At 33.3% G+C, this 25,152-nt stretch overlaps 1 protein-coding gene across 1 annotated transcript in view; it reads left to right on the forward strand.

Moving 5' to 3' along the window:
* MYO16 (myosin XVI) overlaps positions 1–25,152 on the forward strand; it is a 713,480-nt gene that overhangs the window by 322,896 nt on the left and 365,432 nt on the right. The window contains exon 16 of the mRNA XM_031958702.1: positions 442–589. Within this exon, the coding sequence (XP_031814562.1) occupies positions 442–589 (148 nt within the window). The remainder of the gene's footprint in view (positions 1–441; positions 590–25,152) is intronic.

Raw genomic sequence — 25,152 nt, forward strand, 5'->3', positions numbered from 1 at the left:
TTTCAATGGCTTTGGAAGTTTCCAATCTATCCCTTTGGTGCCTCAGTATATATTATGAAACTGAATACTTTTTTTCATTTGCCACAAAATGTTTTCTTGTGTTCAGGATGGCAAAGGAATAATAACTTCTATTTCAATTGTGGGATTTTATTTTCCAGTGTATTTTGTTGGATAACTTTCACAAACATATCCCTCTTCAATGCAGAAGGCACTTCAGTACTTTTAAAAATACAGAAAATAAGAAAATTTCTCATATCTGCATTTAGTGGCAGTGCTCTAGGGGGAACATCCACTCAGATTTAAAATTTTTATTACATTTTATCTTAAAGGACTATATAGGAAAATAAACAAGCCCATGTTACAAAGTATCATAAGAATGAATAATATTCATGAAAATTAGATGAATAAATATCATTTAACTATCTTTTTTTTCCAAATCAGCCAGGATTTATACTTATATGCTAGAGAAGACCCGACTTGTTTCACAACCTCTCAGCCAGAGCAATTTTCTTATTTTCTACTTGTTGATGGATGGGTTGACTGCTGAAGAAAAATCTGTTCTTCATCTTAATAACATATCTGCACACAGGTAAGTGGTTAAGCATTTCCAAAATAATTAATATCACTTTTCAGATTTTTTATGATAAATTTGATTTTTCCAAAAATAGGTTTAGGTTTCATAATGATAGAAAAGGAATGACTAAAACAAAAAATAAACTTTTTTAACCATAAATGCAGTTTTAATTAAAATCTGAGTTTTTTCAAATTTCATTGCTGTGCATACATTTGTACTTTTCTAATTTTTAAGACTGAGGGTAAAAAAAAAATGGATAATGTTTATGTGTTAGAAAGACAATAGAACCTGATATTAAGCAAGTTAAAAAGTTCATTTTTATCATTATGGAGATCAAAGAGATTAAGAGGAATTGTCTAGATGTGCTTCATTTGACTATTTTATTAGCTATTAATGATTAATTTCACATTTTCAATAGTCTTTTAATGTGATGACATAAACTTACTGATGAAGAATTAGACTCAATTCAGCAAACATTTATCATTTGTATAATATATAAAAGATACTATGCTAAGTAGGCACTGCAGATACAATAATTTTTAAAAATGATACAGATTCTAGCTTCACAGAGGTTATATTTTATGTGGAGTAGAAGAGAGTAGTGTTATGATATAGTTGGTTATATATAAAACAACATAAAGTGAGATGAGGATGAAGGAGCATTCAAATTGTTTTAAGAAAATTCCTTACTAATTGAGAGAGTAAGATGAATGTCATAATTGATTTGAACTTAAATAAACTTCAAATTAAAGAGATTAATTTTGTATCCTGAAGGTATACAAGTACCAAAATAATTTTCTTCCCAATTTCACAATGGAGTGAAATAGGAAAGGAGATAAGAACAAGGTAACGGTTAGCATTCCTTCTAAGCATTGTTATTGTTGAGTGATTTCTGTCCTGTCTTACTTTCCATGATTCCATGTGGGGTTTTCTTTTCTTTCTTTTTTTTTTTAAATTACAGCTTTTTTATTTTCAAAACATATGCAAGGATAATCTTTCAATATTGACTCTTGCATATGGGTTTTCTTGGCAAAGATACTGTAATAGTTTGACATTTCTTTCTCTAGCTCATTTTATAGGTGAGGAAACTGAGACAAATAGTTAAGAAAACAGGGTCACACAGCTAGCAAATATCTGAGGATGGATTTGAACTGTTGACTCTAGGCCCAGCATTTTATCCACTGTATCACCTAGCTGTTCCATTCTTTATATACCTCTGTATAATGGTACTGCTGGATTCATACATCTACCTCTTTCTGGTACATTCTCCTCTAAGGTTATTTTACATTTACTATATATGTATCTTATAAATCTCTATTTATATAATGGTTGCCTCCCCTATTAAAGTATTATAAGCTTCTTGCTTTTCTTAGTATCTCCAGAACTTCACATAGTGTCTGACACATAGTAGCTTAATAAATGCTCATATATGATTGATTGATAAAACTCAGACACCTTTGCAACTATGTAGTCCAAAATCTTAAATTGCAGAGTAGGAACCTGATCCGCAGAGAAATAAATTGCCATACCTAAGGTTATACCTAAAAATTTCCAGAGACAAGTTTTAGAACCAAGATCTTCTAACTTCAAATTTGATGCTTTTTCCTCTATAAAACACTTCTCAGGTCTTCCATTTGGTAATTTTTTTTACTCTTCCCTTTTCATGCATATTATCCTTCATCCCTACACATAAATCCTTGAAAGGCTAAGCAATGTGGCTGCTTAGTATTATTGCCCTATGAGATTGAGAACAGAAAAGAGTTATTTACACTAAAGTTTCCATTTTACATAATACTACATAGATTAAGGGAACCAAATTGCTCAGCATTCATTAAATGCCTCTCTCCCCACCTCCACACCTATCCCATTTTATTTTTTGAGATAAAGTATCAGCTCTATCTGAACATGGGCATAGGAGAAAAAGGAAGACTGAACTTAAAGGTACTCCAAAAAATGAGCAAATAAATAAATGAAACATTTCATTATTCATATCTTTCTAATATTTTATGTTAGACAAACATCCAAGATATTAAGCATTCATTTGTGTTTTGTTTTATAACATTTAAAATAAAATCTATCCCTTCTTAAAATGAACCCTAATCTAGTTTGTAGCTCACCAGATTTTTAAAAAATTTCCTACAGGGAAAACAATTATTAATTAATTTTTCTCTAGTCATTCTTTATTTCTCTTCCTCAATACAGTTTGGAGTTACTAAGCATATTCAAAAACTGAAATAATGGGAGATACTTTGCCAAGAGTCCCCACAGGAAAAACCTCAGCAAAATCTTGAATAACTCAGTCCCCATGAACAAAGCTGTTATCTCATCAAAAATGTCCCAAACATCCAAAAAAGAACTAATTCCTATTCCTCAGCAGATCTATATACTCCATCTTCAACTTCAGAAGTAATTTATACCTAAACGTTTGGAAAATAATGCTTTCCTCAGCCATTTGTCCAGGGGATCAATTAGGATGAATGAGATCTTATATTGGTGATTAAAGCTTTTACCTGAATAGTATAGATGAAATTTGACAAAATCACATAGCATTGTGACTTTAATTTGTCTAGAGATCTCTTCTTGATTTATAAATCAAATATGTTCAATGAGATCCTTTCTTGAAATTGCTTTGTGCTCAGCTGGATGCTTTCTAGCATTCAAACATTTAACCTCTCATTCCATTGATATCTCTATTTAGTACCTCAACAATAAAGGGAAATTGAACAATTTGTAGTTTGACTATTTGTTTGCTCATATCACAAGCCAGGACTGTTTTTGTCCAAGCATATTGCTATTGAATTAGCAAGCATTTGTGAGATATTTACTGGATACAAAACAAGAACAATGCAATTAATAAAAAATATATATATATATATTTTTCAAAAATTAACATTTTTGGTTTTTTTTATTTAATGAATCTAATTGATTTTATTAGTTTAAAAAGACAATTGAAATGGCAGTTTTGCAATTTGTATGTAAAATATTTTCTCTGTAGCCTCAAGATTGATATATTCTATTATTTTTTTCTACTTAAACAAAGGTGAGAAATAATTTCAGAAAAAAATATTTGCTTTAAAACATTATAAACATCAAAACCACCACTGCCTTTTATTTATTCATTTTACTTTGATGTGGAAATTATTTATATCAGTTTGTATTCAATCAATTACCTTTGTGGACTTTAAAATATACTCATGATCCTAATATGCCTTCCTTATTGAAAGATTGTAATAATATTTGTTACATTTGTATATTACTTAAAACAATTTATATATTCTTTTCGTGTAACATCTGACAGATTTCAGCATATTACCCACAATTCTCCAAAGATGTGTGTAATTTGAATGTTGGGTGGGGCACTTACTTGATTCATGCTGCAAGACTGACATTCACAAAAGGATAATTAATTGTTATTGTTTCCAGATGAAGGCTGCTTAGTAACAGTCAACCTTGTGAAAATTGCTTTCCCTCTCTGTCCTCTGTTTCCTCTTCTGTTAAAGGCCTGGATACGATTTGATGATTTCTAAGGCTCCTGCCTTATCATGTGACCTGCCCATATAAATTGTTAATCAAAGAGTGGTACTATAGCTTCTAGCTTAGGCTTCCACTAGGTGTCCTTCCTCTCCATAAAGTCAAATTTCAGGGACTACTAATACTATTCATTCTGGAAATTTCTGTTCTCAGTTTTCAATTTCTATTTCAGTTTTTTAGATGTTTATTTTTCAGTCTCTACTTTGTTATATGTGAATAGGGATACATTCATTTAGTTTTAAGAAATACAGAAAAATAACAGGGTTACATTCCAAGAAGCCAGGAATTATTGGGAATGCCATTATTTTCTTTTCTCTTTTCCAGTTTGGGATCATAGATTTAAAGCTCTAAATAATTTACAGATCATTTAATCTACCCCACTTAACTTTACAGATGAGGAAATTGAGTCTCAGAAAATGGGCCTTTCCAAAATCATGCAGATTCTAAATCGCATAAATAGGATTTGAGGATTTGACCCCTAATCCTTTAATTCCAAATCCATAATGCTTTCTACTATACCATCTTTTTAAAAATAGATTCAAAAGTTTGGAATCCCTTAGTTTTGAAAGAGACAAAGAAGTCCAAAGAAACAATTCATTCAGCCTTGTGCTTTTTCATGATGGAGTTGATTTAAGTATTAGCTGTGAAAGATAGACTATTTTCATTATACATATTTAAAAAATAAGCTGAAAGTCAACTTCAGGTTGATTTTCTTTGTGTGAACTGTGTCTCACCCTCTGTTATGATCAAAGGAAACTCTGAGTCACTAGTTATTTGTACTCATGATTGCTGTCTAAAAGAATACCTATCACAGCAGAAGCCAACTAGAGTTTAAATTTAGTTTAGAGCTGATTCTGTACTAAGTTTTGCATACTTAAAGTCTTCAGCAATCTGTGTTTTGGTTGGATAGAATATTCCCTCTGGCAGGATGTATCATAATTTCTCTATAACTCTGAATATATACATTCACACGCACATACATATAATGTATATAATATATATATATATATATATATAATGTATATAATATATAGTTTATATGTTAGATTTCAGTCCTCTGAATGTTATTTATTCTTTTATATGGCATCAGAATATATACATGTATGAAATATACATATACTAATGTACATATACTATACACATGCCTATGCACTCTAATATATAAATATTTATACACTATATATGTGACATCACTTTTCATGTAAAATATGTGTACATACATAGATAAATATAGTAATAGATGTTTGATAATAGAAAATTATGTGATACTACACCATAGTATCTATATTCTGTCCATCAACCTTATTATAATTTGTCTGAGTCAATTCATTACTTGTGGCCATGTCTTGTTGTCATGAATCTATAAGCCCAATCCTTGGAAATATGCATAGACTTGAAAAGGCCATAATCACTTTTTGTACAGCAAAATAACGGTTTGATTATGTATACTTATTGTGTATCTAATTTATTTATGTAATATCTACTGGTCATCTTGCCATCTGGGGGAGTGGGTGGGGGGTAAGAGGTGAAAAATTGGAACAAGAGGTTTGGCAATTGTTAATGCTGTACAGTTACCCATACATATAACCTGTAAATAAAAGGCTATTAAATAAAATAAAATTTTTAAAAGCCATAATCAAATAACTTTACAACTTGATAGAATCAGTTATCCTAGTATAACCTTTGAGAAGCAGGGTGATCTTTATGCCATGATGGGGGGAGAAGCTTTAACAGAGAATATCTGCAATATGAATGCTATTTTTAATGGGAAAAAAAGGTTTCATACAGTAAATTAATAAAGGGTACATCTTCACCCCATACCAAAATAAGATCAAAATGGATACATGATTTGGGGATAAAGGATGATACCATAAGCAAATTTATTGTTTATAATCATTTACAGTTATGTAAAAATGCTCTAAATCACTATTGATTAGAGAATGCAAATTAAACAACTTTGAGGTACCACCTCACACCTTTTGGATTGGCTAAGATGACAGGAAAAGATAATGATAAATGTTGGAAGGGATATGGGAAAACTGAGACATTAATTCATTGTTGGTGGATATGAAATGATCCAACCATTCTAAAGAACAATTTGGAACTATGCCCCAAAGGCTATAAAAATGCATCCCTATTGACCCAGCAGTGCCATTACTTAGTTTGTATTCCAAGAAAATCATAAAAGAGGGAAAAAGGACCCACATATGCAAAAAAACATGTTTGTAGCAGGGTTTTGTTTTGTTTTGTTTTGTTTTGTTTTTGTAGCAGCAGATGCCAATCAATTGGAGAAGGGCCGAACAAGTTGTAGTACATGAAGGTAATGGAATATTATTGTTCTATAAAAAACAATGAACAAGCTGATTATAGAAAGGCCTGGAAAGATTTCCATGAATTGATGCTGAGCAAAACAAGCAGAACCAGGAATACATTATACACAACAACAGCAAGAATGTGTGATGATCAGCTATGAATGGGTTGGTTCTTTTCAGTGGTTCAGTGATCCAAAACAATCCCAATAGACTTTGGACAGAAAATGCCCTCTGCATCCTGAAAAAGAACTAAGGAAACTGAATGTGAATAAACACATACTATATTTACTTCTTTTCTCTATTTTTTATCTCACCCATAATTTTTCCATTTTGTTCTAATTTTTCTCTCCCAATATGATTTATAAAGCAATATGTGTTAAAAAATAAATCAATTTAATACAATTAAAAAGGGTACATCTTAAAGTTCATAAATATTAGTTCATTGCATTATAATTTCTTGTTTGTCAGGACTTTTTTCTGTGGTTCCCTTTCTAGTATACAATATTTAATTTCTTTACTTCATATTTTAACCAGTTAAAACTGAAATTGTGCCAGAAGCTGAATGTGTTATTAAATGGTGACATTTCAAAAAAAAAGACAGTCATTTACTGTGGATTAGGTTATTGAACAATCAATGGAAGAAATGGAACTTAATATTGAAGAACTGAAGTTCAGAAAGTTTTTTTTTTTAATTCACTGAGTTTTTTTTTTTTAATTTGAGACTAAGATAAATTGATTTTTTGGTATTTTAATGATTCATCATATTAAGAGGCAATTCTTGAATTAGAGTTCTTTGATACAATCCATCCTGTCTGGCTTTAACCCCATGATAACAATATGGAACCTAATAGAGTTTTAATTACTTATAACTTTGCTGAAGATTATTGTGTTGAAGTTCCAAAAAGGGTTGGACTACTATCATGCAGCCAGGAAGCACATTTCAGTGATACTTTGGCAGAAAGCAGAGTTGTGGGTGGTTATAGGCCCTGGTGTTCTGTTCCCATTCCAAATCACTAAGAAAGTGCAAATTATATCACAGGTACCTGGGTCATACTATGATGTAAGAGTGTATAAACACATGATTAACCATCATAGCACTGCATTTCAATGTAGGATAAAGAGCACTAGCTGTAAAACTAGACCCTAGATTAACTTCAAAATATGTCAGAGACTTTTCAATGCATCCCTCAAAACAAGCAGATTAGTGCTTTAAAAAAATTTTTAAATGTTGAATTTTGAGTCAAAAAAATTTGGATATGCATCCTGACTCTTCCACTTTCTATGTATAATCTAGGATAGGTCATCTGACCTCTCTGGGTCTTAATGATCTCATCTCAAAAATTAGAAGATTGGACTAGAATTGAAAGAATGTTCATTAGAATCCATAAAAAAATTGAAAATTGGCTGCCATAATCCTGAAGAGAGTCCCATCAGTCCTGGATTGCTTCTAAAGTCTCTTCCAGTTCCAAATCTATGATCTTTGATCCTATGACTTGGACTTAAATCTCAGATCTGTTACTTAATACCTATGTGGTTTTCAGTGAGTCATTTTACTTCAGTTCACATCAATTTTTTTTCATCTGTGAAAAGAAACAGCTAGACTAAAACATATTTTATCTCCCTTTTAGCTCTTGACAATTCAGTTTTCCTAACTAGTTAGGTTTTTCTAAAACTAATGTTGCTAATGGAATCAAATCATTTTGTGAGGTTGATGAGTATAATTTAGAAGCCACTGTGTAGTTCCTCATCATTTTTGACTATCATATTTTATCTTTTTCACACACACTAAATGTAATATATAGTATTTCATAATATGTACAATAATTATACATTTTTTATATATTTGTATATAAATACAGAGAATTAGAGGGACTAAAATGACACTGATTTTGGGAAATGCCAAATACATGATGTTGTTTAGTGGCCAAAACAGGAAAATTCTTATTAGGATCTATTAGGAATAGAGTTTCAGTATCTCTGAAAATGAATAATAAATTCCTGTGGTAGGTAGAAACTATCAAATTGATGTTAAAAGTTGTTTTAAAAAAGACTCATTATAGTATTATTTATTGTATTGGTTAAATGAAATTCATGATTTAGAGTACAAATACTAAAACAATACATTGTTGATGTTTAATGATTTCAGTCTCTCTAATTACAATTTTTTTTTTTTGTAGGGGGGTGGAGAGGTGGGGGGAGGGGTGGCAAAGATTCTCTGGTAACTTTTTTCTCTAGTCCATTTTATAGAAGAAAAAACTAAGGTTAAGTGACTTCCCCTGACACTAGATTTGAACTCAAAAAGAAAAGCCTTCCTGATCCCAGAAGTAGCACTCTACTGTGCCACCTATCTCCCAAAATAATATATTACCTTTTACCTAAAGTACTATAATAGTAACCTAATTGTTGTCCTTTTCCCAGTTTTCCTCCAAACAATCCTTTACTTTTCTTTTTCTTCAAATCTATCCTTTGCTCAAAAACCAAGATAATTTTCTAAAGCTCAGATGTGACTATATCATTCTTCTGATCAAAGGGACTTTAGGGATTATCTGTTACTGCCTCTGGGATGAAATCAAAATTTGACATTTAAAACCCTCCAGAATCTAATTTACAATGTACCTTTGTATGTCTATTTCAAATTATGCATCTTTGATAACTTAAGATCCAGCTAAACTGGACTACTAGATGCTTCCCAAATACTATAGCCTTCTTTTGCCCTTATAGTAAAGAGTCATACCATGCCTTGTATGTACTTACTCTTCATCCTTACTTTTTACCTCAGCATTTAGAATTTGCCCGAGTAGTCACTGAATTCCTTATACAAGCTTTAGCAATTATGGGTGTGCCACAAGCAATAAAAATGGATAATGGATCTCCATGTACTTTGTGCACAGTATCAGATTTTACATACCACTGGCATACCTTTTAATCTTTAAGGACAGGCAATAGTAGAGAGGAGAAATATAGACATCAAAATGCTCCTCCAAAAACAAAAGAAAGGGGGGAGCCACAGGTAACTCTACAGAACTTTTAAATTTAGCTCTTTACACCATTATTTTTTTTTTTTATTTTTGATAAAGATGCACTGGCTCCAGCAGACAGGTTTAATAATCCACTGGAAGGGCAGTGTCCAGTGCAAAGCAGCCCCATATTGGGCACCAAAATGTAATGTCCGGGCTAGCTTTCTGGAGGATCTTGGGACCAGTTTGAGTCCTTGGTTTTAGTGGAGGAGGCAAAAGAGCCACCGGAATGGTCAAAGATAGAATGTCTCATTTTCAGTCCTTCTTAGTCTTCATATACCTTAGTACAATTACATCATTACAGTATACTGAATATGTGTGAACTAGAGAACCATCATCCTTTCCACTGAGTTAACACCTTGTTTCAAGGATATTTCTTCAGAGTTCTGGCCCTCTACAATTCTATAATTTATTTTGCTTTCATTTTCTATGGGTTTCCTTTGTATCCTATCAATCTCTCCAGGCAATGCTCTTTGTTCTGATCAGATTTCCATTTTTGAGAGATTCCCTTTCCATTTGATAAAACTTTTATGCTTTTGAATCCTACGTAATTATTCTCTGAACACTTTGAAATATGCTATGTCTAAGTTTGAGATGCTTAGTAAATACCCTTCCCTCCTCATTTCATAAATTGTTTTTACCGACAATGTGGTATAGAATTTAAACAGATGGGTTTAGATCCAGGAAATCCTGCCTGAGCAATTAAATATTCACTCTTGGTTGTCAAGTCACTTTACCTTTCTAAAAACTATTTTCTACTATTTCTACCCGTATGAAAATGTGTTCCAAATGTGATCAGAGAAATGCAAATTAAGGCAACTCTGAGATACCATTACACACCTGTCAGAGTGGCTAAGATGACAGGAAAAGATAATGATGAATGTTGGAGGGGATGTGGAAAAACTGGGACACTGATGCATTGTTGGTGAAGTTGTGAACGGATCCAACCATTCTGGAGAGCAATTTGGAACTATGGTCAAAAAGTTATCAAACCGTGCATACCCTTTGATCCAGCAGTGATACTACTGGGCTTATATCCCAAAGAGATATTACAGAAGGGAAAGAGACCTGTATGGGCAAAAATGTTTGTGGCACCCCTTTGTAGTGGCTAGAAACTGGAAATTGAATGGATGCCCATCAATTGGAGAATGGCTAGGAAAATTGTGGTATATGAATATTATACAATATTATTGTTCTGTAAGAAATGACCAGCAGGATGAATATAGAGAAGCTTGGAGAGATTTACATGAACTGTTACTAAGTGAAATGAGCAGACCCAAAAGATAATTATATACTTCAATAACAATACTATATGAGGATCAATTTTGATAGAAGTGGCTATTTTCAACAATGAGAAGATCCAAATCAGTCCCAATTGATCCAGTGATGAACAGACCCAGCTACACTCAGTGAAAGAACACTGGGAAATGAGTGTGGACCACAGCATAGCATTTCCACTCTTTCTGTTATTGTTTGCTTGCATTTTTGTTTTTCTTCCCAGGTTATTTTTACATTCTTTCTAAATCCATTTTTTCTTGTGTAGCAAGACAACTGTATAAATATGTATATGCATAGTGTATTTAATATATACTTTAACATATTTAATATGTATGGAACTACCTGACATCTAGGGGAGGGAATGGAGGGAAGGAGGGGAAAAGTTGGAACAGAAGTTTTTACAGTGTTGAAAAATTACCCATGCATATGTTTTGTCAATAAAAAGCTATAATAATTTTTTAAATAAAAAATAAAAACCAGTTTCTATATCTGCAAAATGGGTATAACAATAGCACCTATCTCACTGGGTGTTTTGAGGATAAAACTTCATAAAATAAGTAATTATTTTAAAAAGCACCTGGTAAATGTTGGCTAATATTACTTCTTGTAGTTAAAAATTAATAAGAATAAGAGAAAACAGTTTCTATGGATTTTTCAGACTTTTGAAGAACAAATTTATCATTAAGACAAATCATACATTTACTAGGTGCTCTGCTTTAGGAAGAGGAGTGTATGAACAAGCAATAGTCTGATCATAAAAGCATCTCATCACTAACTTTCATGTTTTTGGAAAAGGTTTATGATCTGTTCCATAAAATGCCCATCTAATTTTTCTTCTGTCCAGATGATCTATAATGTACCCCCATCACAATATGTTTACCCCAAATGCACAAAACAGCCTTTAAAATATTCATTGATATTAGAAATATAACTAATATAAACATCCTGTAAGCCAGTACAGCCATCAGTAAGAGATAGAATCCTTTATGTAGAATCGTTGATGTTTTCTGTGGGTTATTTTATGTTCTGCAACTTTCCTAAAGCTGAGAATTGTTTCTAGTAGGTTTTTGGATGATTTTCTTGGATTCTTTAAGCATATCATCATCTCATCTGCTAAGAATGCTAGTTTTATTTCCTCATTTCCTATTATATTTCCTTTAATTTCTTTTTCTTTTCTTAGTGCTAAAGTTGACATTTGTAGTACAATGTTGAATAATATTGGTGATAATGGGCATCTTTGTTTTATCTTTGATGTTATTGAGAGTGTGTTCAACTTCTCTTCATTTTAAATAATGCTTATTGTTGATTTTAGATAGGTACTGCTTATTATTTTAAGGAAAGCTCCCTTTATCCCTATGCTCTCTAGGGTTTTCAATAATAATGGGTGCTGTATTTTGTCAAAAGCTTTTTCTGCATCTATTCAGATTATCATATCATTTCAGTTTTGTTGTTGTTGTTAATATGGTTGATTAATAGTTTTCCTGGTATTGAACCATCTCTGCATTCCTAATATAAATCCCACTTGGTCATAGTTGTATTATACTGCTGATAATTTGCTGTGATCTCTTTGATAATATTTTACTTATAATTTTTGCATCATTATTCATTAGGGAGTTTGGTCTCTAATTTTCTTTTTTTGTTTTGGCTCTTCCAGGTTTAGGTATAAAGTATATATGTCATAGAAGGGATTTGTCTGTTCTCCTTCTTTCTCTATTTTTCCAAATAGTTTACATAGTATTAGAATTAATTGTTATTTAAAATATTTGGAAGAATTCATTTGGGAATCCATCTGTTCCTGGAGATTTTTTTTCTTACAAGAGTTCACTAATGGCTTTTTTCAATTTTTTTTTCTAAAATAGGACTATTTAATTAATTGATTTCCTCTTCTGTTAATCTAAAAAATTTATATTTTTGTAAATATTTACCCATTTTGGTTACATTGTCACATTTGCTGCCATACAGTTGGGCAAAGTAGCTCCTAATTATTGCTTTCTTTTCTTTTTCATTGGTGGTAAGTTCACCCTTTTCATTTTTGATGCTGTTAATTTGTTTTTTTCTTTCCTTTTTCTAATGAAATTAACCAAAGGTTTGTCAATTTTGTTGGGTTTTTCATAAAACCAATTCTTTGTTTTATTTATTAGTTCAATAGTTTCTTAGTTTTGATTTTATTAATAACTCCTTTGAGTTTCAAAATTTCTAATTCGGTATTAAATTGTTGGGTTTTATTTTTTTTTCTTAGGTGTTTTAGTTGTATGCCCAATTCACTGATCTCTTTTTTCTTTATTTTATTCATGTAGCTAATTAGAGATAAAAAAATTTCCCCTAAGAACTGCTTTGGCTGCATCCTAAAGGTTTTGGTATCTTGTCTCATTATTGTCATCCTGTTGGATGAAATTATGTATACTTTCTGTGAACACTGTTTTTTTTTTTTTTTTTTTTTTTTTTTTTTTTTTTTTTTTTTTTTTTTTTTTAGCATTAGATTATTTGGTTTCCAATTGGTTTTTGATCTATCTTTCCCTACCCCTTTATTGAATATAATTTTTATTGTATTGTGGTCTGAAAAGGAAGCTATTACTATTACTATTACTATTTCAGTGTTTCTGCATTTGATTGTGAGATTTTTATGCCTTAATGCATGGTCAATTTTTGTGTAGGTGCCATGTACATAAAAAGGGTATTCCTTTATATCTGTATTCCATTTTCTTCAGAGATCTAGGTTTTTTAGGATTCTAATAACCTCCCAAGTTTCTTATTTATTTTGTGGTTAGATTTCTCTGATTATGAAAAGGGAAGGCTGAAGTCCCCCACTAGTATAATTCTGCTGTCTATTTCTTCTTGTAACTGGCTTAAAATCTCTAGGAATCTGGCTGCTCTCCTACTTGTGTGTGCCACAGTTAGTATCATCAGTACTTCATTGTTTCTGGCACTCTTTGTCAAGAAGTACTTTCCTTCCTTATCTCTTTTAATAGCATCTATTTTTACTTTTGCTTTATCTGAAATCATAATTGCTACCTTTTTTTTTTTTACTTCAGCTGAAGGAAAATAAATTCTGTTCCAATCTTTTACCTTTACTCTGTATGTGTCTCTCTGTGTCAAATGTATTTCTAGTAAACAACATATTGTAGGATTCTGTTTTTTTATCTACTCTGTTATTCACTTCCATTTTATGGGAGAATTTATTCCATTCACATTCAAAGTTATGATTACAAGCTCAGAATTTTCTTCTATCCTGTTTTCTCTTCTGTATATACTTTTGTTCTCCCTTTATACCCTGTCTTGAATCATTTTTTTACCTTCCCCATCACTACCACTTATCCTATCACCTCTCCCCATTCTCTTAGTAGCATTTTTTTAATCCCACTCCACCCACAACCTTATCTTCTATCACCCTTTCTCCCCTGCTCTTACCTTTTCCACTAGTGTTTCTGCTCTCCCTTCAATTCTGCCCTTCCCTGTAGTGTTCTTCTCTAAAATATAATGTTCTTTGGGAGCAGTTCTTTTGGGAGCAAGAAATTCTTGCAGGGCTTCTAGGGACAGCCTTAGTTTCAGTTCAGAGTAATAATCACCTCAAATTCAGCCATGAGTTAAAGTTCAAATCCTTTATTGTTTCCTTTTAAGTCTTGTCTCCTTCTTGGGCCTGGTTAGCTTTTTTAGAGGCCTATCTCTCTTCTTGGTCCTGCCGCTATTCCTTTGCCTCTGACAGCTTCAGCCTCTAGCTCCCTCTGAATCTCCAGCCAGCACAAAGGTGGAATATGGAATGAATCTGACTTTGCCTCCAAGAATGGGCTTGTCTTTTAGTCCCCGAATGTCCCAGACCCAATCTTGGTTGAGGCTCCTAGCTTATATATGCTCTCTTAAAGGTGTGAATCTTGGAGAACTCTAATAAGTACTAAGTACATCTAGAGAACTGTTAAGCACCCTGATAAACAACCATTGTTTCTATCAATTCCACTGACTTAGCACCTTGTAAGAATTCCAACATCTCCTGCTTTCTTTTGATTTAGAACATAGGTGGTCATGACCTCCTTGACTTCTTAAGAAGGTGAGAACCCCAAAAAGAAGATGATCGTGTCTTCCCTGACTGCTCAAAAAAAGAGTGAAAACACCATAAAAAGAGGTGATCATGCCCTCCCTGACATCTCAGGAAGGGAGATGAAAACACCAGAGGAAATGGGAAATCAAATCAAATTAGCAGGTTTCTGAAGGGGCTCACTCTTAAAACAGGTATACATAAATCCATCAATATGGGAGGTATTACACATAATCACATAAATTACATAAGTACATAGTAACATAACACAGGCTAGTAGTGATGAAATAAATAACATGAATCAACATGAGGATTTATACGTGTCCACAAGTCCTAGAAATAGTCCAAAAGGAATCTATTGTCCATTAGTTCATGTGCCAGGAATCCAATAATTCCTGCAAGCTTTGAAGTCCTGCAATAGTCTCATCTTGTGTTAGGTAATCCTGCTGGTTTTCAAGTCCTGCAACAGTCTCATTATCAGCCATGCTCTTTCAGTGTCAGATGTTTCTTAGATATTCTCCTTTGTTTTGAGGTTTTTCTCCTTTTCTGTCTCTCTCCAGGTGCTCATTGCCACCCATCTGTTTCCTTCTGCATCTGTAGGAATACAAGAAAACCTTCTCTCTCAGGCAGTTAACCTATCTAGTCCCTTCTATTTACCACTTTCTAAATCTCTCCTCATCATCTGGCAATTACATTGGAGCTGTTTGCACTGGACACTGCTTTGTTGCCTTAAAAAGCCTGTATTCTCCCCAATTGTAATCCCTTTCTGCTATCTTATTGCTTTTTGGCTGACTGATCATGTAATCCCTTTCTGCCATGTGATTGCTTTTTGGCTGATAGATCACATCAGAGTCCTGACCTTCTAAAGACTCTCTGGGTATAAACTCAACTGCCATCATATCACACCTGTCTTTTGTATGATATCTTGGAGCCGGGCCCTGCATCTCATTTCCCTGGGTCAATCTACATTCTGAGGCCCAGTGGAAGGCTTTGTGTAATTTTGGGCATAGGGTTTTAGGTCTTCTCTCAGCCTGTCTTCTCACTCTATCTCCATATCTATACTGGGCTCTCAGATGTCCTATTTTTCCACACTGAAAACATTGACAACTCTCTCTAGAAGTCCCTTGCCAAGAGGGACCCTGTCTTCCCATGTTCATCATAGTTTTAGTAGAATAAGTATTTGTGTCCACTGTGGCACAGTGCCTTATGATCTCCTCTAAAGGAGCATCTTTGTATAGTCCCCATATAATTCTTTTGCAAATCTCATTAGCATTTTCCTTAGAAAGTTGTCTTATTATAATTTTTGCAGCTGCATTTTCTTCAATAGTTCTTGTGACAGCTGTCTGCAAACGTCCCACCAAATCCACAAAGGGTTCATTAGGACCTTGCTCTATTTTTGTGAAGGCTTTCCCTCCATCTTTCTCTGGGAGAGAATCCCAAGCTTTTGTTGCAGCAGAAGCGATCTGTTCATAAACTGTTATAGGGTAATTAATCTGTGCTGAATACTCTGCATATTGACCTTCACCTGCTAGTTGGTCAAAAGTGATCTGTATATTAACTCCTGTTTGCCTATTGCGTCTGGCTTGAATCCTACATAATTCATGATACTCTAAAAACCACAACAAATTTTGTCCAGGTTCTAAACATGTCCTTGCTATGGATTTACAATCACTAGGGGTTAGGATTTCATAAAACAATCTATTTAGTAACATCTTAACATAAGACAATGTAGCCCCATAGGCTGCTTAATAGGTGGTTCTGTTTGTATCATTGCCTCTCCTCCTCCTCCTCCCTCCACCCACAAAGGGTTAATTGAGGGAAGTAGGTCAGGGGATGGGAAATGCTCCTGTTGTGAAGTGCCACACTCAGAATTGTACTTAAACTTCATTCTTATCTGATTCTTCATCCTTTTCACCTAGTTTAGTTGGCTCCTCCCCCTCCTGCTCTTTTATCTTTTTTCTTATTCTAACACTTATATAATTTCTTAAAGCCAGTTGTATTAAATTATATGTATTAAGTGTATTTTTGGAAATTGAGTTTGGATTGGAATTGTAGTATTCACCTAGTTGCTCTCCTACTAATTTCCACTCATCTGGATTCAATTCTTTTTCCATAGAGAACCAAGGAGATATGTACTGTACAGTTTCTAAAAGTTCAGTGATCTGCTCCCAAATTATAATCAAACCTTGGCTTTTTGTAAGTTTTACAATGCTCTCTAAACATTTTCCTTGAAGAGGAAAAGCAGGCTGTTTTCTAAATATCTGTCCCATTTTAGCTGAAATACTATTTTAGACCTTTAACAAAATTTCCTTGTTTATTTTTGTAGTCACCCTAATTTCTGGATCAAGGATACTTTTCCACTGAAATCAGGATCAGAGGCTTTTTCACTGAGATCAGGATTGGAGACTCTTCCACTGGAATCAGGATTGTGTCTGCCCCACGTTCGAGTGCCAAAATGTAGTGTTCTTCTCTAAAATATAATGTTCTTTAGTAGCAGGTTTCTTGTGGGGCTTCTGGAGGCAGCCTTAGTTTCAGTTCAGAGTAATAATCACCTCAAATTCAGCCAGGAGTTAAAGTCCAAATCCTTTATTGTTTCCTTTTAAGTCTTGTCTCCTTCCTTGGGCCTGGTTAGCTTTCTTAGAGGCCTCTTTCTCTCTTTGCTTCTTGCTGCTAGTCCTTTGTCTCTTACAGCTTCAGCCTCTAGCTCCCTCTGAATCTCCAGCCAGCACAAAGGTGGAATATGGAATGAATCTGACTTTGCCTCCAAGAATGGGCTTGTCTTGTAGTCACCGAATGTCCCACACCCAATTTTGGTTGAGGCTCCTAGCTTATATATGCTCTCTTAAATGTGTGAATCTTTAGAACTCTAATAAGTACTAAGTACATCTAGAGAACTGTTAAGCACCCTGCTAAACAACTATTGTCTCTATCAATTCCACTGACTTAGCACCTTGTAAGAATTCTAACACTTCCCTTTTCTTTCTTCTTTCCCCTCCAGTTTCTTTATAGGGATAGATAAATTTCTATTGCCAATCGAGTGATTAAGTTATTCCCTCTAAGTTGAGATCAAGCTACAGACAATGCTCATCTCCCTTCCTTCTTTCCCTCAATTGCAATAGGTCTTTTGCACCTCTTCATGTGAACTGTCCCATTATACTTCCCCTTTCCTCTTTTTCCAGTACAGATTTTTTCCCACTCCTTAATGTTTTTTTTCTTTGATGTTATCACATCAGAGTCCATTCACAACTACAACTTTAGTCCATGTGATGTTTCCCTCAATGGCAGATACATTTCTCAAGAGTTACAGATATCATTTTCCTGTCATGGGATATAAACAGTTTAAGCTTTAAATAATATATATACATTTCCCCCATTTACCTTTCTATATTTCTCTTGAGTCCTGTGTTTGTAAATTTTCTGTTTAGTTCTGGTTTTTCCAATAGAAATGATTGAAAATCTCTTACTTTATTGAAGATCCATCACCTCCCTTGCAAAATGGTGATGCTCAGTCTGTCTGGGTAGTTAATTCTTGGTTACAACCCTAGGTCCTTTTCTTCTGGAATATAGTGTTCTAGATTCTCTGATCCTTTGTTGAAGAAGCTGTTAGATCCTAGGTAATCTTGACTTTTTTTCTCCTTGATATTTGAATTATTTTTGTCTGGCAACTTACAGTATATTTCCTTTAGATTGTAGTTCTGGAGTTTCACAATAATATTCCTTGGGGTTTTCCTTGTGGAATCTCTTTCTGAAGGTGATTGATAGATTCTTTCAATGACTATTTCACCCTCTATCTTGTATATTAGGGCAATTTTCCTGAATGATATTTTAAAGAATGCTATCTAGGCTTTTTTTTTTTTGGTCATGGTCTTCTGGTAGGTCAATAAATTTTAAATTGTCTCTTTTGCATCTGTTTTCTAGGTCAGCCATTTTTCCTATGAGTTATTTCACATTTTCTTCCATTTTTTAATTTTTAGTTTGTTTGACTGATTCTTGCTGTTTCACAGAGTCATTAGCTTCCATTTCCTCCAATCTAATTTTTAATGTGTGATTTTCTTCAGTTAGCTTTTGTATCTCTTTTTCCATTTGGCTAATTCTATTTTTTAAGGAGTTGTTTTCTTCAGATAATTTTTTAACTTTCCCTTTCCAAACGGTTGATTCTCTCATGAATACTTCTTTTTCCTTTTTAATTTTTTTCTTCTACCTCTTTTATTTGCCTTTTAAAGTCTTTTATGAGCACTTCCAAAAAGTTTCTTTGGGCTTGAGACCAAGCATATCACTCTTTGAGATTTCTTTTGTGGACATTTTGTCTTCATCTGAGATGATGTTTTGATCTTCCCTGTCATCATAGTAGCTTTCTATGGTCAAGATTCTTTTCTGTTTCTTGCTTATTTTCTTTCCCTTTTTTGGTATTTCTTCTTTTTTACTTTTATGGTTGAGCTTTGCTCCTGGAATAAAAGGGGTACTGTCCCATGCTTCCTGTGCAGCTTTGAGACTTTACTTTGAGTACAGGAGCCCTTTGGTTTCCCATAATTTGCCTTCTGAGCTGGAATGGGAAGCTGCCCCATTGATTTGCTCCTCTGTTGATCCAGGACTGAGGGTTGCTGATTTGTTGTAATTAAAAAACTCTCACCTACTTTCCCAGAGTCTATCTGAGCTGGGCTGAATATCCTTTTCACCCCAGTGAGAATGACTTTTTTTTTAAGTTTTTCTAGTCAATCTTGAGTTGGAAAGTGGTTTCATTCCATCAGACAAGGTTCAGAAGCTTGGTTTCATCTGGTTTTCAAGGAAAACTAGTAGAGCTAGAGCAGTTTCCTTGTTTAACTCTGCCATCTTGGCTCTACCCCCAGGAGTCTTCAATAAACCAGTTTCAAATGTCAAAGATGTCATTTCTGCTCTATGGTTTTTGACCTAACTGTAATTTTCCATTCTCATTTCTTGATCTTTCTTCCTTCATCTGCCAAGCAAAATAATCTTCCTCATTCACTGTATGAATCCAGTTTTCCCTTCTTTTCTCTATACTTGTTTCAACTCAACTCATATGTGTTTTTTGAATAGGGTTTGCAATTTTAATAACAGATCTCATAGTAAATCTATTCAGGATTGGCAAAGTTTGAATGAGTTTTACTAGATTATTGTATAATATACTATACTGTTAGACCTGAATATAGATGGAGATTCTGAAGCATAGAGAAGTTCATTGATTTGCACAAGAGACTAAAGAGTAAGTAGAAGAGACAAGGTTCCTCACTCCTACTGGATGTGTGATGTGGACTATGATTTCTTCCCTCCTGGGCAAGCAAAACAAACAATCAAAAAAGAAATTGTCAAGTCCAATCATTACCAAAAAGCTCCACAAACACTCATCCAGTGCCTAGAAGAGTATATTACATATGTTATATGTTTGATAACAATAATAGCAATAATAATAGCCATCTTTTCTATAGTGCAATAAAATTTGACTATACTTTGCATATATCATCTTGTCTAATTCTCACAACAACTCTGTGAGTTAGGTGCTATTAAATGGAGTTTTCATATGAGGGAACTGAAACTAAAAGAAGTAAAAGTGACTTGCTCAGAGTCATCAAACTATTAAGTCCATGAGAGAGGATTCAAACTCATCTTCTTGACTCTATGTGTAGCATTCTATTCATTACCCTCACCTAACTATCTAAGACTGAACAAATACTGTTTCCCAATGATGACAATGAAAAGTTACCTTTGATTTGTTGTTGTTGTTGATTTCTCCCTTGAAAATGACCTCCATGAGGAGAGGTGATATTTCATTTTCATCTTCATATGTTAACTTAACTAGCATCATTTCTGTAGAATACTAGATGCTCAATAAGTGGGGTTATTTTGAATCAATTGATTTGGTACATATCTTGGGAAAAGAAAAAAGGAAGGAAAGGCAAAAATCAGGAAGCACTCAGAGTTGACACTTCTAATTCCTTCCCAGGGTGAAAGTACAGAACAATTCTCTCTCTCTTTAAGAAGTCAGGGATTCTTTGTCTAGCATCTATGAATTTTAAACATGTATATATATGTGTGTGTGTGTGTGAATATATATTATATATATGTGAGAATATATATTATATATATGTGTGTATATATATTTATATATGTATATATATGTTTGTGTGTGAATACATTTTTATTTTTATTTTATTTCAACATAATTGGTTTCCTTGGAAATCTTATATATAGGACGTTCCAAGCCTTAGTGTTTAACACTACATTAAAAGTTTAGGTATGTGGTGTTTTATTTTATACATTCTGAGGAGTCCATAGGCTTTCCTAAATTGGGAAAAAAAAAGACCATGATACCCCAAAATATAAAGAACCTAAGATTCCCTACACATTTGAGAGTTTATAATACAGCAAAAGAATGTTGCCTTTCTTCTCTTAACTGGCCAATATTTATTTAACTCCTTTTAGACTCAAGGAGAGAAATAATCATATTGTTTTGTCTAAGTACTATAGTTGGTAAATAAATAAGTTGTGTTTGATGATCCTCTTTGCTTGACTAAAATTTTCAAGCATTTTTCATTTTAAGGGGGAGAGAGAGAGAAAGGCAGCTATCTTGAAAGATTATGGATCTCTTTTTGTAAACAAATGTAGTATAATTATTGTATGACTTTTGGTGTTTGAGTTAGTAACTGTAATCATTTACCAACCTTGAATATACCTGGAGGCCTCCAGGCTGATGTGTATAGAAATACACATTTAAATATCAATTTTAACCAGCATTCAAAAACTGCCAAGCCAGAATCCTAAAATGATCTTAAAACTCATAGCATCATAAAACCCAGTCTCCTCTCTTCACTTTTAGAAAAGCCAATCTCATTGCTTTTGGCCAGCAATATGCTTTCTAATTATGAGAACCAAAGTACAACTTCAGAACTAACAAACCACCTCCACTGAGAAATGCTTACCCTAATAATGAAAAGGCCAATGTTGATAACTGTGTAATATTAATCTTACCTATGCAAGTTAGCCCCTCTTCAAATTAGTGTCTAAACTAATACATGTAAGGTTTTGATCTAAACATTAAGAAACATCTAAGCAAAGTGCTTAGACTGCTATACTTGGAGCCAAAAAATTGGGTTATACATAATCTTTAATTTCTATCACATATCACCATGGGCAAGATATTTAAACTTTCTGAGCCTCATTTTCCTCATTTGTAGAAGGAATCATTTGGACTAGATAACTTTTAAGGATCCTTCTTGCTTTACATCTATGGTCATGTGACCCTATGATTCCCTCTCTTTTTCTACCCCCCCTCTCCTGTGTTCCCTACAAATGATGACACCTACCTCCCCTTTTGAAAGAGATGCATAAAGTTGTATTTGTTCCCTATTTGGATCCCCTAATAGTTATATTTATTAAGTTTTATGTGTCTAAGGTGTTATCCAGTTCTTTGGCCACAGGAGTAAAAACTGAGTTTACTTGGCCAAATGAAGATCCAAAAGAACAATGCCATAAAGCCAAGAGATCTTAGATTAAATTCTAGCTCTGTCATATATGAATTTTATAATCTTAAGCAAGCAATTTTCTTTCCCTAAATATCAATTTCTTTATCTGTAAAGTTAATGTGCTGGACTTGAGATCCTCTATGAAAGTAAGCACAGCTGAAGTGGGTTTGTTGTTCTACAATGAGATAGTGCTTCACACAGTTTTGAATCGATTAGACTCATAAGATTCTGTATGTTAAACTTTTATATATGTACACACACATATTTCCATGTAATTAATTTTAGTATAATTTCCTTTGCAATCCTCTGTAGTTTATATGTTTAGAACAACCATTCTGAAAAGAAAAGCTTCTAGGTTTTACAAGATTGTTAAAATAGATCCATGACAATTAAAAAAAAAAGGTTAAGAAGCTGGTTCACAGTTCTGATGGACCTGGCCATCCTCAGCAATGAGATCAACCAAATCATTTCCAATGGAGCAGTAATGAACTGAACCAGCTATGCCCAGAGAAAGAACTCTGGGAGATGACTAAAAACCATTACATTGAATTCCCAATCCCTATATTTATGCCCACCTGCATTTTTGATTTCCTTCACAAGCTAATTGTACAATATTTCAGAGTCTGATTCTTTTTGTACAGCAAAATAACGGTTTGGTCATGTATACTTATTTTGTATCTAATTTATATTTTAATATATTTAACATCTACTGGCCATCCTGCCATCTGGGGGAGGGAGTGGGGGGGTAAGAGGTGAAAAATTGGAACAAGAGGTTTGGCAATTGTTAATGCTGTAAAGTTACCCATGCATATAACCTGTAAATAAAAGGCTATTAAATAAAAAAAGAAGAAGAAGCTGGTTCAGAGGTTGAATTTCTATTCAGAATTTCATTATTTTAAAATTTAATTTGAAAATTAAGGCCTTCATGTGAACCTGCACTTGCCCATTCACATTATTGAATAAATGTTTCCTCAATTTTGTTGTTGAAATGGACATTTTGCTACTTATTTCATTTTCTTTTGCCCAAAGCAAGTTCATTATCTGTACATAATCTCTTGACTTTCTGGTAGAGAAATTATGAAGAAAGAATGTGGATTGCTTTTTTTGTGCCATTGTTTGTCTGGGATGTGAGGGATTAAGGAAATAGTGACCACTTTGGAATTTAGCTAGGGCATCAGCCAAAGACATCTCATATAAACATAATAACTAATTCCTTCTTGGTTAAGCTGTTCCAAAAACTACAAAGCTCCGACTTCCACCAACATTTTCTATTGGCAAATCTTCAGATATATTGCTTGCCTCTTCTACAGCCAGTGAAGTAATATAACGAATTTGTGAACAAGCTTGCATTTACTCTATAATCATGGTTCCAATTTATGTAACAAGGTTCACAAAGGAATTTCAGAGTGCTTGGCAAATATTTTTTGATTATCACGTAACATTAAGCTCACTTGGTGAGGCAGTTAGAGAAAGTTGGGCAAATAGAAATGGAACAAATTGTCATTAATTATTAATAAACTCCTAATAAAATACCAATCTGGGAAAATCGGGGTGAAAATAATAGCCTTAAAAAGATAAGTGACAATGAGGTTCAACTGGAATAAATGAGTTCCTGAGGGAAAGAAAAGTTTGTAGTAATCTAGGCTCAACTGACTAGCACCTTGGAATAATAATAATAAAAGTGAATTGTTCTTTCTCATATCATTCCTAAGGACAAACAAGAGCAATGTCGCTGAACTAATGACCACAAGTAATAAAATTATAAATGAAATAATGTCTGCCTAAAGAGAATGAAATTGGAAAAATGGGACTAATTTATCTAATTGCCTGTAAATCCTAAGCTTTGGAACTGGTTCTTTTTAATTTCCAAAGATATAAAAGACTTCTAAGATAATTTATTTATAATGAGGTGAAATAGAAATGGCATAAAGAATAAGCATAGGTACATTTTTTCCTACTTTTGTTTTTTTAATATAAAGGAAGATATTTCAGTATTACTGGGACATATGATATCATCAGCATGAGCACTCTTATCTGCTGACAGGAATCATAGTTACTCTTTAACTTGGAAGATATTTTTGGAGAACTGCTGTGGTTGAAATAGGTGTAATCCTAAAGACCTTCTAAGCTTAACAAGGTTGATCTTTGGATGGTGGACATTTTTAAAGTTTAGACTGAACTTAAAAAAAAAAAACTCCAAACCAAGATAAAGCTGAGGAAAACCTGAGTAGAAGAAATAAGGGAAGAATAATTAGAAAATTAAAATATTCTTCTTGGGTCATGATTATGTTGAATTTAAACTTCTATTCCTAAGGCTTTTTGCTTGCTAAATTAGTCTTGCATTAGTCTTGAATATAACCTTTAATGAATAAAAGTGTACTTTTATATCATCAATATTTTACCTTTTATATCCAAGATTGGGGTCAAAAATGTATTTTCATGACCTGACAGTTTTATTGAAGGTATATATATGCTCTAGGGAAAAATAAACCATTAATATTAGTGATAAAAGGTTAAAATAAGTTCATGTCATGATTTTTAAAAATTGTTCTTGAAACTTTAAATTTCCAGTTGGCAGCTCTAGGATGGCTTAGCATTCTGATCTGGTGACTTGAAGAAAGAGAATTTCTTTCATTTAAAAAATTTCTTTTATTAAGTATCTCCACTATGCCACCAGTGTTCAACAATGGTGATGAAAAAAATTAAGAAAGGCATTGAAGACCTTGCTCTCAATTAGGTTATAAACCAGTATGGGTTGAACCACTATCTTTGTACATAATTGTGACAAAAGAGTCATACAAAGAGGTTTAGGAAAAATGAAGTTGGAAGAGATTATTTTTTTCTTAAGGGGAATCAGTGAAGTCTTCTTGGATATACCAAAGTTAGAAGTAGGAGGATTTCAATAGTTAGAGATATGGAAGGACCGTCATAT

Source organism: Sarcophilus harrisii, chromosome 3 (assembly GCF_902635505.1).
Source record: "Sarcophilus harrisii chromosome 3, mSarHar1.11, whole genome shotgun sequence".
Lineage (NCBI taxonomy): Eukaryota > Metazoa > Chordata > Mammalia > Dasyuromorphia > Dasyuridae > Sarcophilus > Sarcophilus harrisii.